Source organism: Python bivittatus, unplaced genomic scaffold, assembly GCF_059951505.1.
Source record: "Python bivittatus isolate LINGU-HERP-01145 unplaced genomic scaffold, Pbiv_v1 ctg000190_np1212, whole genome shotgun sequence".
Lineage (NCBI taxonomy): Eukaryota > Metazoa > Chordata > Lepidosauria > Squamata > Pythonidae > Python > Python bivittatus.
In genome coordinates, this window is record NW_028277042.1 from 14,376,733 (window position 1) to 14,388,696 (window position 11,964).

The 11,964-nt window shown below is 43.5% G+C and overlaps 1 protein-coding gene across 1 annotated transcript; it reads left to right on the top strand.

Annotated features, from left to right (window-relative positions):
- The first annotated feature begins 2,035 nt into the window (after positions 1–2,035).
- Positions 2,036–8,320, top strand: LOC103065840 (borealin-2). The gene is made up of 10 exons (XM_007439745.3): positions 2,036–2,192; positions 2,711–2,839; positions 4,201–4,253; positions 4,571–4,631; positions 5,096–5,172; positions 5,344–5,402; positions 5,905–6,012; positions 6,949–7,072; positions 7,439–7,525; positions 8,273–8,320. Exons 1-10 carry the CDS (start codon positions 2,057–2,059, stop codon positions 8,318–8,320), a joined length of 882 nt encoding a protein of 293 aa, XP_007439807.1. The 5' UTR covers positions 2,036–2,056.
- Positions 8,321–11,964: the final 3,644 nt, after the last annotated feature.

Here is an 11,964-nt window from a genome sequence, read left to right on the forward strand (position 1 = left end):
ATGCAGAAGCAAGGGGACTGTGACATTGTCCAGGTTCACACAATGCGTGAAGTCAGGGATTCCCAGAATTTTGGAGGGAGGAGGCTAACTCATCATTTATGGAGCTCATTTATGGAGTTATTCTTGGAGATAATATTGATGCTAGAGGCTGCTTTAATTGAAACAGATCTCAACAGTTGTGCGGTGAGCAGCCACAGAAATGCCTGCAGGGACATTAAAGATCCTGACCCCAGCGCTACATCACTCTTAGCCATGAACCATAACTTACAAATCACTCTTAGCCATGAACTATACCTTACAAATCACACTATAAAACTGATTTACAAATTACAAGCAAGCAATGCACACAGTGATTCTGTTCACATGCCATGCTAAGATTGTTTATAAATATTATATTCAATAAACCACAGTTGACCCAACCAGGAGTATCACTCCTAGAAAAAGACAACCATGGGTTCTAGTTCTAAGTAGGTTCTATTGCTTCCTGAACTTAAGAATCTACTAACTACCCTCTTGGCTGCTCTTTGCCCAGATTGGAGTCTACGGCTGGAATGAAGAGAGAACCCATTATTGCTTACAACATCCAATATAGGAATTCAGAGGGGATCTATTTAAACAACAAAGATAATTATCTTGTTATAAAGAACATGCATCCAAGTGTTTCTGCACAAGACCTACCTTTGTAGTGACATCTTTTTCCCTGGAAGATTTTTTCCCCCTTTCCCCACCTTCCTTCTCAGGCCCTTAAGAACTGGATGGCAGATAGAAATTCTGTAGGTAAATGTTTTCATTGCTGAAGAAAATTGGTCCAAGGATTGTTTTCCAAAGAGGTAGGCGGTTGCTAGGTTTGTGAAATCAACTTTGTTTTATGTAGGCTTATATGTATGCCACATCCTTGGATTCAGTTCAAAAGGAGTGCTTTGGAACACATGGGAATAGCAACACAGCACTTGTCCCTAACTCCCTGAAGCCCCCAAAGCGTTGCACGGCTCTAAAGAGAGTTTATAGAGAGCACATGGGCTCATCTTTAAAAGTTAAGCAGGGTTGGGCTTAGTTGGAACTTGGATAGGAAACTAGTGAGGGGCTAGGATGGAAAGTTGAAAGCAAGAAGGAAGGATTTCCTAGATCTGCAAACCCACCAACCTGGTTCACACATCACAGCCAGTGCAGTGCTTAACCACGGTTGGGCTCATACGGGTCCATTTATCAACCCACAATCGCTGGGTTTGCATTAAGGCAAAAGCAAGCGAACCTCACTTGGTGGCTGAGTTCACTCAGCACCCTAATATAAATATGGTTGGTTATTTGGGGGTTCAGACTGCCAGTCAAACCCAACCAACTTGATTAGTTTATCATTCAGGTGGGTTGCATGAACTAAGACCACTGAATTCAGAAAATCCTGGTTAACTGGCTGTTTGCATCTCCCATTCAGATGTAAAAGCTATATGAATATGTTAATATGGGTGAGTTTTAACTTGGATTGGGTTCTTTAGAAGTAGATTTACATTGTTTGCAAAGCCAGCCAGTTGCATCAGTTTCTATAGGAGGCAAATCACACAGGACACAGACCATGCTGGTAACCAGGTTTAAAGCATCATCCCCACACCCCTTGGAGCTTAGACCAGGGCGCCAATTCAGACTTTCAGGGCTTACGGAGCTTTTGGGGGGGGGGGCGGATGTGGGCGGAATGCGGCTCCCATCCCCCCCCCCCGCGGTCTCCTTTGCCTGCTGACCCAGCAAGGTGGGTTAGCAGGTGCAAATCTACCCCCCCCCCACCCATCTTTGTGAAAAAACCCAAAACTTTTCAACAAACTTCCAGTCGACTTGACTCTCCATGGGCTGCTTCCCCCCCGCAAGCGATCCCTGGAGCCCAGCCGGGAATCGCCCCTACCGCCGCACCCCACCCGCCACGGCTCCTGGGGCGTGTCCCCCAGAGGGGGCGGGACTCTATTAAATATCCCCCCCTCCCGGTCCCTCCGCGGTCCTTCTGGGGAGGCGCTTTTCCGCGGGCTCGAAGGTGCCGGAGGAGATCGCCCAGCCGGCTGGCCCGCTCTCCATGGCGCACAGGAAGCCGCTGGAAGACGCCAAGAAGCGCAGCGGCGACTCTGGAGTCGAACCGGATCGGAGCGTCTTGAGCAAAGAGCAAAGGCACCAGCGCATCAGCCTCTTCCTGCAGGATTTCGACCACCAGGGTGAGGCGGCGGGAAGGGGGGCGCGAGCAGCGGTTGTGCTCGTTAATTCCCTCCGCTGTCTCCGAGAAGGAGGCGTCCTTCCATCTTTCCTCAACAAGGACCTTCAGATCACTGGCTGGACTACAAGAACCATGATGCTAATACCTAGGATTCACGTGGGTTAGAGTCTGGCATATCATAAGGTGGCAGGACAAGTTAGGGGATGCCAGGGGCTAGTTTGGGTTTGGCTTCACACCTTGTGGGAACTCCGTCCCTGTGATTAGTACTCATATTTACGGACAGTTGTGGGGATTCTTGCCAATTGTGGTTTACTCAGTAACCCTTGATTGTTGGTGTAACTTGTTCAGGAAGCCAATTTGCTGGGCCTTTGGTTGGCACATTGCGTGAACCTAGTTTGTAAACCAGGGTTAAGCAAGCTGTGCTTCACAGTGCCCCCCCCCCCAATCACTGCTTCCTTTTGCTTTACTACTTTGGGGAAAAGACTGGCACCCTTTCTGTCCCCTGCTTCTCTGTTCAAGCAAAGGAGAATCTCCAAGAGATGAAGAAGGAACTGGCTTCGCTTCTGCAGACGGCTGAGAAAGCCTTCAGAGTAGAGCTACTGACCCTGCCCCTGGCTATGAGGAAAATGAAGAGGAAAGACTTGTTGGGTGAGCCCTGGGCCCTGCTGCCCACCCTGCATCCTCCCTTCTCCTATCCCAGTGTTTCCGTTTCTGCTGCGGGGCTGGCCCACCTGTAAGCTTGCAGAACCTACTTTGGTCCTCCTAGAATCCTTCCAGATCTACGAGTCCAGAGGAACTGGCATAAGAGGAAGGGACTGCCTTTCCCCCAAACCTCAAGGCAGCGCTTTCTTTTCACCCTGAGCCACTGAGGGAGAGTGACTGGCCCAAAATCACCCAGAGAGCTTCCGTGGCTGAAGGTCTACCTGAACCTGGGTCTCCCTGGTCATAATTCAACATACGATTGGCACCAACTGGCTCTCCTTCACAGTCTGGAGGTTTCTGGGGTCCACTCTAATGTTGGACCTTGTGACTTTGGCGTGGGTGTGTGGTGGGGGGGGATTTGATGAGGAGAGTGGCATGACTGGGACAGGGCCAACAAGGTGCTGCAGAGAGCCATTTTGGAGGCCTCCTCAGGCAACTCTGCCCAGCCCAATTACTCTTTTCAATCTCCACAGGATCTGTACTTCTGTCCTTAAAACCTGTTTCTACCAAACTTTTTCATCTTCCATAGACTGATGTTACAACCTTGTACGTTTATTGGAGAGCAGACTCTTCTGAAACAGCTTCCTTCTGAGTACACATATCCTTCAGTCTTCTCCTGGGTGCCCTCCAGCTGGGTGGGCACTACAGTTCCCAGAATTCCAAGCCAGGCTGGCTAGTAGAATTCTAGAAATTGTAGCTACTCCATCTCTGGAAATGCCTGAGTTGGGGAAAATTGAAGCATAGGATTGTACGGTTGGAAGCTGGTGGTTGAAAGGCCCTTTTAGTTTCAGTACTTGCCATAAAACAAGTTCAAGGTCTTGGAAGCCTTCTAAAGATTACCAGTAAACATTGATCCACTCTCTGCCCCACCCGCATAAATGTCCTGAGATACAAGTCTAACAAATAATAAAGGTGGGAAGCTTGTGTTTCTTCAGATGTTAAAGTAAGGTAAGCCTTCTCTGTGTAAAACTCACCTCCATGGACAATTCTTGTAACTTTTTTGACCGTGGGGTGGACATTGTTTGCCACTGTTTTCTTCTGGAATGTTTTTTGACATCCTTGACTCTAGTCCTGCAATTTCCTGACCTGGCTTAGCTGTTTGAGATCAAGCTAAAGTCAGCTCGGTGTGGCCACATCTCCAGATGTGGCTGAATTCCACCTCCTAGCAATCCTTGCTGCTATTAACCTGGTTGAATGCAGATCCTGGGAATTGCAATTCAACTCCAGATACTTCTGAACTGTATGAAGCACTTTTGTGAGTGGGCGGCCAGCTGCTTTAGTATAATGGTTTAATTTCTGTCTTTCAGATCTGAAAGAAGAAGATGCAGCTGCAGCAGCAGCTGTAGCCACTCTGGAGGCAGTAAGTGTCTGCAGAGTGTCTGCTCCATCAAAGTATGTTAAAATAATGAATGGGAATGGAATCTACTGCCTTGTGATACCTGTACAAATAGGGAGATCTGTGATAGAAGAACTAATTCCACACCCCCCCCCCAAATAATATCTACCTGTTGGCATTTCTTCCAGATAGAGAACTGTCACCAGGATCCTGAAACCTTATTTCTGATCATTTATTTATATACCTAGAGATTGATGATTTGTGCCTAAGCAAATCTGAATAAAGGGACCACTATAATGCTAGTCTTAATTTTTCCCTTTTCTCCCCCAACATCTCTGAAGAATGACTGTGGTATTGGAGACCTTCTCAGTCCTAGACTAAAGAGGACAAATAGCAAGCGAGGTAAATCTGAAGTGCTCATCCTGGAACAAAATAAGCTTTTCTGTACTCTTCCCAAGTTCTTCTGTACTGATCCTCTGTGGAGCTGAAGGGAGTAATGGTGTCTAAGACATCTGGAAGGCACCAAAGTTTGCTTGATTCCAGTTTCTACAGCTTGGACACCAGCCAGATAAATGGACCTCAGTTCCTTGAACTTCTCAATAATAGCTCTCCCGGCTGAGAAATTCTAGAAATCTTGGGAACTCCAGGAGCTGTCTTGGAAAGGGGATCAGGATAGTTCACCGAGCATGGAAAGTCCATCTGAACCGATCCTACCACATTTTTGGTGGAAAAATAGCTGGTTATTAGGGCCATGCATGCTGTAAAAAAAAGATTAGGTGCTACTGAACACTTAAGGTCTAAGCTTTTCTGCTGAATTGTTTCTGAAACAGGCACAATTAGTCTCTTGACCCAAATATCTTTTCCAGTTAAAGTCACCACAATTGTGGAATATAAGGAAGCAAAAGAGGAACAGGGGGCACACACCAAGAAAACATCTCAGAAGGTAGGTGGGGAAAGGATAATATCCATTCTGCTTTTTTGAACCAGTCTTCCTTCCAGTTTTGAAGGTGCCTGTGTTGGCACCAGGCCTGAATTTCATTGCCCCAAAGTTGCTTTGGATCCAGTGCCAGTTCTGCAAGCAAAGTGTTATATATACTGCTTAATTTTTCTTCAGGCATTTAAAACCAAGTCACTGACTTCTGCCATCAAGGATAAAAAAGGCATTCTTTGCAGGTAAGAATAGGTCAATGCTTTTAATTTATCCCATACTTTAAAATGAAGGTATTTCATCCACTGAGATGGACTGATGAAAAGAAGACACCTCTACCTGGCTGAGGTGCTAGGCAATATTCTAGGGGAGAGGACAGGTGCTTATGTTGACAGGGCTGAGTCTTCTTGATTTTAGTGGAGAAGACCTTTAAGCATCAAGCTGATGGAAATTAACTTAGCTGGAATGTGGTCTTAAATAGTTGAAGGCTGGGGTCTCCTTTTGCAAAACAAGTGGCTCAGTGAAATAGTTATGGATTGTTTGCAAGAATCCTTTCTGGTTTCAAGAAAAGAATAAAGCCAGCTGCTGTTTCTCAGGACTGTGCAGAAGAGTTTTCCTTCCATCATTTAGGTCTTAACCAAGTGCATTATAGTTGTATTTTCAGGAAGGTAATAGAAGCAGTCATGGGAGGAAATATTGTGTGCGGGGCAGGGGAGGAATAACTCAATGACTGGTGTCTTCCATCAGGTCTGCATCTGTGCGCTCCACTCCAAACATGAGATGCATCGAGCGATCTGCCTCTCTGCGTGAGCAGCCAAGATCTGCTCCCAGGTTCATCAGCGCAGACTCTAAAAGGTCCAGACTCTTGACACTTTTAAAGCACTGATTGGACTTCTGCAGAGAGGGTGTATGTCTGCCTACATCTTTCCCCCCAAGCTGAAGTGCTCTCCACCTATCCTTGAGTCGGCACAAAACTGCCCCAGCGTGAAACTGATTGTTCCCACTGTTGATCCCTACCCTGCTTCTCTTGCTTCTGTTTCAAGTCACCCGCACCACCCCAACTTCTCTCCAAGATGATGAGAGCATATAATGAACTATCCATATCTAAAAGCTATCCTTAGATGCTGTTGAAATAAGTGGGGGGTGTGGCACTAGTTTAGCTAAGGGTGACTTAAGCCCATTCAGTCATGGATGGTGGAGAAGATGAAGGCAGTGTCAAGAGGAACACAGCAAAAATTAAGCAATTGTCAGGGCATGTTTGTGTTGTTAGGTGCAAGAAGGGAAAAACCCTGTATCTTCTGAATGGTCTGGTGCTGGACCATCTCTCCATTTGCAGCTCTCTAGGGGTCTTTGCAGGAAGTTGCCTTGTGGGTGTTCAGATGACCCTCTTCTTGCCTGCTCAGGAGACCTTGGGGAGCAAATGATCTCATGGCAGTGCCCTGGCAGCTTGGAAATATGGACAAAGACATGGCTGCTTTAATGTACTGACTCTTTAAAGCGGCTGCATATTTTTCAGTCTGTGAAGCTGTCTACCTACTTGTGTTTATGTGTGTTTGTCTGTATGGAGCTAGGCAGCCAATATACATTTAAATAAATTGTGTATATGTGTATATATGTGTGTGTGTGTATGTATATATATAAAATACACAAACATACACATATCTGTACACAGACATATGGATGGATGTATATGTGCATACATTTGATTTACTTACTCACAGCCTGATCTTTTTGAAGATGAATCAAGGCAATCCCTTTCCTGTTGTCTACCCCACCACTTTCTCTTGCTAGATTTTCACGGAGGGGGCTCTCCACAGGAACTTCTGAGAGAACTCAGGCTACAACTCTTCGCAGTTCTTCTATGCCCCCTGAACGATCGCTTCCTTTTGTCAACATACCTCTGAGTGATGGGCAGGTATGGTTCTTAGGGACTTTGGCTATAGCAGAGCAGTCTTTGGTTGATGGGTGTACGTATACGGATATGTACACACACATATCCAGGTTCTAATTATTGCATATTAAGAAACTGTATGAATCTGGTCCTTGTAGAAATAGGATTGTGAAAAAGACAGGCTTTGCTCTCAAATCAGTAGCAATTATTTGAAGGCACCTAGGAATAAAATCAGCATTGCAATAGGAAGGGGATGAGGCTTCGAACTCAGTGGAGTGGGAATAGGCTGCAGAACATCCAGCACAACATGAATTGGGAGGAGCATGCGTGAAATTACATGACTGTTTGTTCTATGTACATTCCGAACAGCATCTTTCTGCTTTGTTTCAGACTCTTTGCTCATCTGGCGATGACATCCAGAACATCGATGTGCAGCTATTAAATAATGACACTGTCCAACATATCCACACTCTGGTGGTAAGTGTTTGAAGCATTTTGGGAAATGGCTGGCTGTCCCCCACATCCATATCTTTGGGAGAATTGGAATTTCCACCTTCAGGAAGCCTCTCCTTAGCTGTTGATTCTCGTCAGTTTGAGCTGGTCTGAAACCTTTCTCAGTCAAAGCTAGGAGTTGGCAACCTTTTTCAGCCAGAGGGTACAAATGAAATATTGAGAGCTTGCCATGGATACTCTCACAAAAGGGTTGCCATAGGTAGATGCTAACAACTTTGCAAAATGGCAGCTGGAGTGAATTTGGCCAGTTGGAAAACCCTTGTTCCCTTGGAGACAAATATGAAGTGGCTTCATCCCATGGTGTTCCTTATTCTTGTTTAGAATGGGTCTGCTGGAGGACAAAAGAAAATGAAACCATTGGAATTAGAGCAGTCCGCCCTGTGGATGTAAGAACACCTACTGTATGAGACAGACTTAAGTTACTGACTGATTATATCCAGCATGTCAGCACTGATTCTTAGCAACCATGTAGATAGACCTCCTCCAGGATGAGTAGACTTATAGCCATGACATGAAGAACAAACCAGCTTCCCATTTTGTTTGGACATAAAATGATGTGGAATGAATTCTGCCTTAATATGAAATTCAATAGTTCATTATTTTTTTAAAAAATCTACAAAAAGCACAGACAAGAATAACCCCCAAACTGATGTTTAGTGGTTCCAAGGGGATAGTATGAGAACTTATATGAGTTGCCTTTTCCTTCCTCAGAACCAGCTGACGGTCCTCTATGGAAAAGCAACAGTTAAGTCAAGTTGAAGGAATTGATGGCAGCTTTTCCTGTATTTCATTCATGTTGCAAAACTCCCTGATGTGTTTAAAGCAAGAGGGAATTGGTTTTAAGAATGTATTGCATATTAAACTTCGTGTATTTCTCATCTAGAAACATTTCGTGACTTGGCATTTGAAGCAAATGTTCTTATTGGGAGACTGGAACTAAAATTACATTTGCATTCATTTCCCAGTTTTCAATGTATGCCTCTGTGTATACATAAAATATATTTAGTGGATTTAGCTAAAAGTTTATTGAAGCACTTACTTGAAACTGACTCTCCATTAGAATTAGAAACTGAAGAGTACAGTTCAAAATTCTGATTAAGTTTAGTATTTGTCACCTTGGTAATCAAGTTGTACTTTTTAAAATTGCATGATTCTTGGCATAAGGTTATAGCAAACATACATGTGACTAAGATTGGTGATGGTGTGTCCACCTGGCCAAAAGTAGATGGTAGGGCATCTAGGGAGCCCCAAAGATTTTTAGCAGTTTGAGAATGGCTCTTAACAAGTAAAGATAATCCCAATATGATCTTATCTAAGTAAAATATCTAATCTCCAGAGTTTTAGGTGTGCCTATATGCTCCAACTGTATCAAGGTGCTACACCCTTAGCTTGTTTTTAATTGTTGACTATAGACATGTTATACATCTCCCCCTTAAATATAGTAGGAGGGGAGACACAATTCACAACATTAACCTGGGATATTTCTGGACCCCTTGGCTGAATGAGTCTGGAGAGATTGCCAGAATGTATATTAAGTTGCAGTAGGGATGATGTAGAGAGTAAGAAAGATGACCTTGACAGAGATAGGCCAGGTCTGTTACTGAAGTGACAAGAAGCAAAACACAGCTTAAATCCAAAACAAACAGAATGTGTGCAGAAGCGGTTCAGACAGGCATCTCCCTAATTCACGTAGGAGGATGTTCAGCACACTCAAACTTGCAAGATTCTGTTATTATAGCCACTCTCAATAGAAATGGTCTTAGCCTTCCTGTGGAGTTAATTCCTGGTCTGGACTACCTGGTGGAGCTGATAGATGGTTACTTTTCAGTAGCTTTGACTGAGAAGTGTTATTTTGGCTAAGCAGGTTGGACCTGGTTGGTATCTGGATGGGAGACTGTCAGAAACAGGCTGGAGGTTAGGCTGCGAAGTTGGTGAAACCTTCTAGAAGAAAACAGTAGCAAACTACTTCTCTGTTGTTGCCAAGAAAGCTGCGTGGACATCTTCTCATACAGACTCACCAACATACAAGCCTGACTTGAAGAAGACTTCACTTTTTTATATTTCTTGCATTCAGTCAGCAATGTGATATTATAATTTCAGGGTAAGGCCTCAAGCCAGAAAGAAAGATGTGGTTACATTTAGAATTACATTTAACTCCATTGGACATGTTGATTAAGTATCATCAAGTCAGCGTTGACTGTTCACAACCGTCAACTGTCCCCAGTCTGGTCCTTCAGATCTTCCAATGGTGCATCCTTCACCATTTTAATTAAGTCCATCCATCTTGCTGCTGATCATCATCTTTTTCTTCTCTTTCTTTCCACCTTTCTCAGCATTATAGATTTCTTCCGAGAGAAGTCTTTGCGGAATGTGTCTGAACTAGGATAATTTGAGCCTGGTAATTTGTGCCTCAAATGATAACTCTGGGTTGATTTGTTTGAAGATTCATTTGTTTTCTTGGCTATCCATGATATTCTCAGGATTCTTTTCCAATGACAACGTACAAAAATGTAAATATTCTGTTTCTTCAAAGTTCAGCTTCAGTTTCCTTCGAGTGTCATGGGGAAAACTATTGCCTGCACGATTCTGATCTATGTGTAGATGCATCTGGCATCTGAATTATCTTCTGCAAAGCCTTCATTGCTTCAAACGCTAGTCTGCAATGTATATCTTGGCTGCTGCTTCCTTTACTGTTGATAGTTGATCCTAAAAGGCAGATGTTACCACCTCATTGTCAGTGGTTGCTGTATCATTGGTTTGCTCTTCTCTATATTTAACAGTAGTCCCATTTCTTCACTGTGCTCCTAGACTTTCATGATTAGAGCTTGCAAATTATTTGTATTTTCAGCTGTCATTATAGTATAATAACCAGCATAGCTCCTAAAGTTAATGTAATGTATACAGACATCTAAAGGGTGAAGATCTGTGAATTCAATTCCTGGTAGAGCGTCTGAACCTCATGGAATAATATCTGCTACCCACATCTGATGATACCTAGTAAGGATGAAACTAGTAATGTAATGCCTCCTAGTGATCAATGTAACTGAAAGATGCCACATAAGATGTACGCTTTGTAAAAATAGAGAAATCCCCCCGCCCCGAGGAGGAGGGTAGAAATAACGTAAAAACCCATACGTGGGGTTATACATCCGTATCTCTCTGCTCTGAGAGCTTAAGAAAAGGTGGGTTGTAGATACCGTTCTGAAAAATTATTGAAAGTTAAAGCTCTCTGGGTTTTGATGTTGACTTTATTTTCACTTGGTTTTTAGAAGAATCAAAGGAAAGAGCTTCTTGCGCAACTTCAGCTCAGGACCTAAGGGGAAGGTGGGGAGTGGAAGGGAATAGCTCTCAGCAATACGTTTACTCTGAATTACCTCTCAAACCTCTCTTTATTCTGGTTACAAGGCAATAATTTGCAAGCAGTTGAGAGCTTATGGTTGACCCACATGTATTGTCAAGAACTTTCTTTGCATTTTAGAAAGGAAAGATTTATAAACATTTTATGCTTTAAGTTGACCTCACCCGGGCCCAGTTGAGTCTTTGTTATGCAAGTCACACAGTTTTGCAAGGGCTGTATGAACATTTGGAACTGGGTATTACCTTCTGTGATAGCTTTGTGAAAAGCTGTTCAATAACTGAGTTTCCTATCTTAAGTATACGAATACCATCCTCTCTTGCCCTGCAAGTTACATGGAACGTTAGGATACTGACCCACAATCTTTTCTCATTTCTCTGCAAAACCCGTTCACTTTAAAGAGAAATTTGGTCTGAGCTTATTTGTATAAAGGCTACATCGTTTTACCCTCTGAGGAAGATGTAATCTCATTTTTAAGAACAGGATGTAAATGGATTGGACTTTCCCCCCCCCCCACATTTGGAAACTTTACCTGAAAGTCATGTTCCTTTAAAGTAAGATATTTAAAATGAACACGTTACAGCCTTTTTTTGCAAATTTGCATTACTATCTTCTATCCAACAAGATAGGTTGAAGGCTGACTACCCTTCTCATTTGTCAATCTGACTGTAATTACATACAAGTTTTTACAGGAATTTATTTGAATATGTGGCTTAACTCCTGCATAGTGCAGTGATTTGGATTACCCATGGAGAAGAGAGATGGTGTTACTGGAGGCAGCACAGCTGAAATGATATGCCTTTTCGTGGTGGGTTTTCTTAAGGTATGTGAAGTCTAGCTGAGTCCTACTACACCTCCTGTCTTCCCATCAAAAATAATATCCCTGCTTCTTAAAACTGGTGATATTTAGTTCAATCTGAGGGGGTTTTGGAGCTACATGTTGCTTGGCTGCCCTGGAATTCTGACACACAAAACACTTTTGCTTCCTTAAGGCCAACCTCCTCTAGTTCTCTTCCGTTCAAGCTAGTCATATTGGAAATGAATTGCC

Coding starts and splice junctions, on each gene's coding strand:
- LOC103065840 (XM_007439745.3), top strand. CDS start 2,057: ATGGCGCACAGGAAGCCGCTGGAAGACGCCAAGAAGCGCAGCGGCGAC. Junction 2,193..2,710: donor GCAGGATTTCGACCACCAGG/GTGAGGCGGCGG, acceptor TCTCTGTTCAAG/CAAAGGAGAATCTCCAAGAG. Junction 2,840..4,200: donor GAAGAGGAAAGACTTGTTGG/GTGAGCCCTGGG, acceptor TCTGTCTTTCAG/ATCTGAAAGAAGAAGATGCA.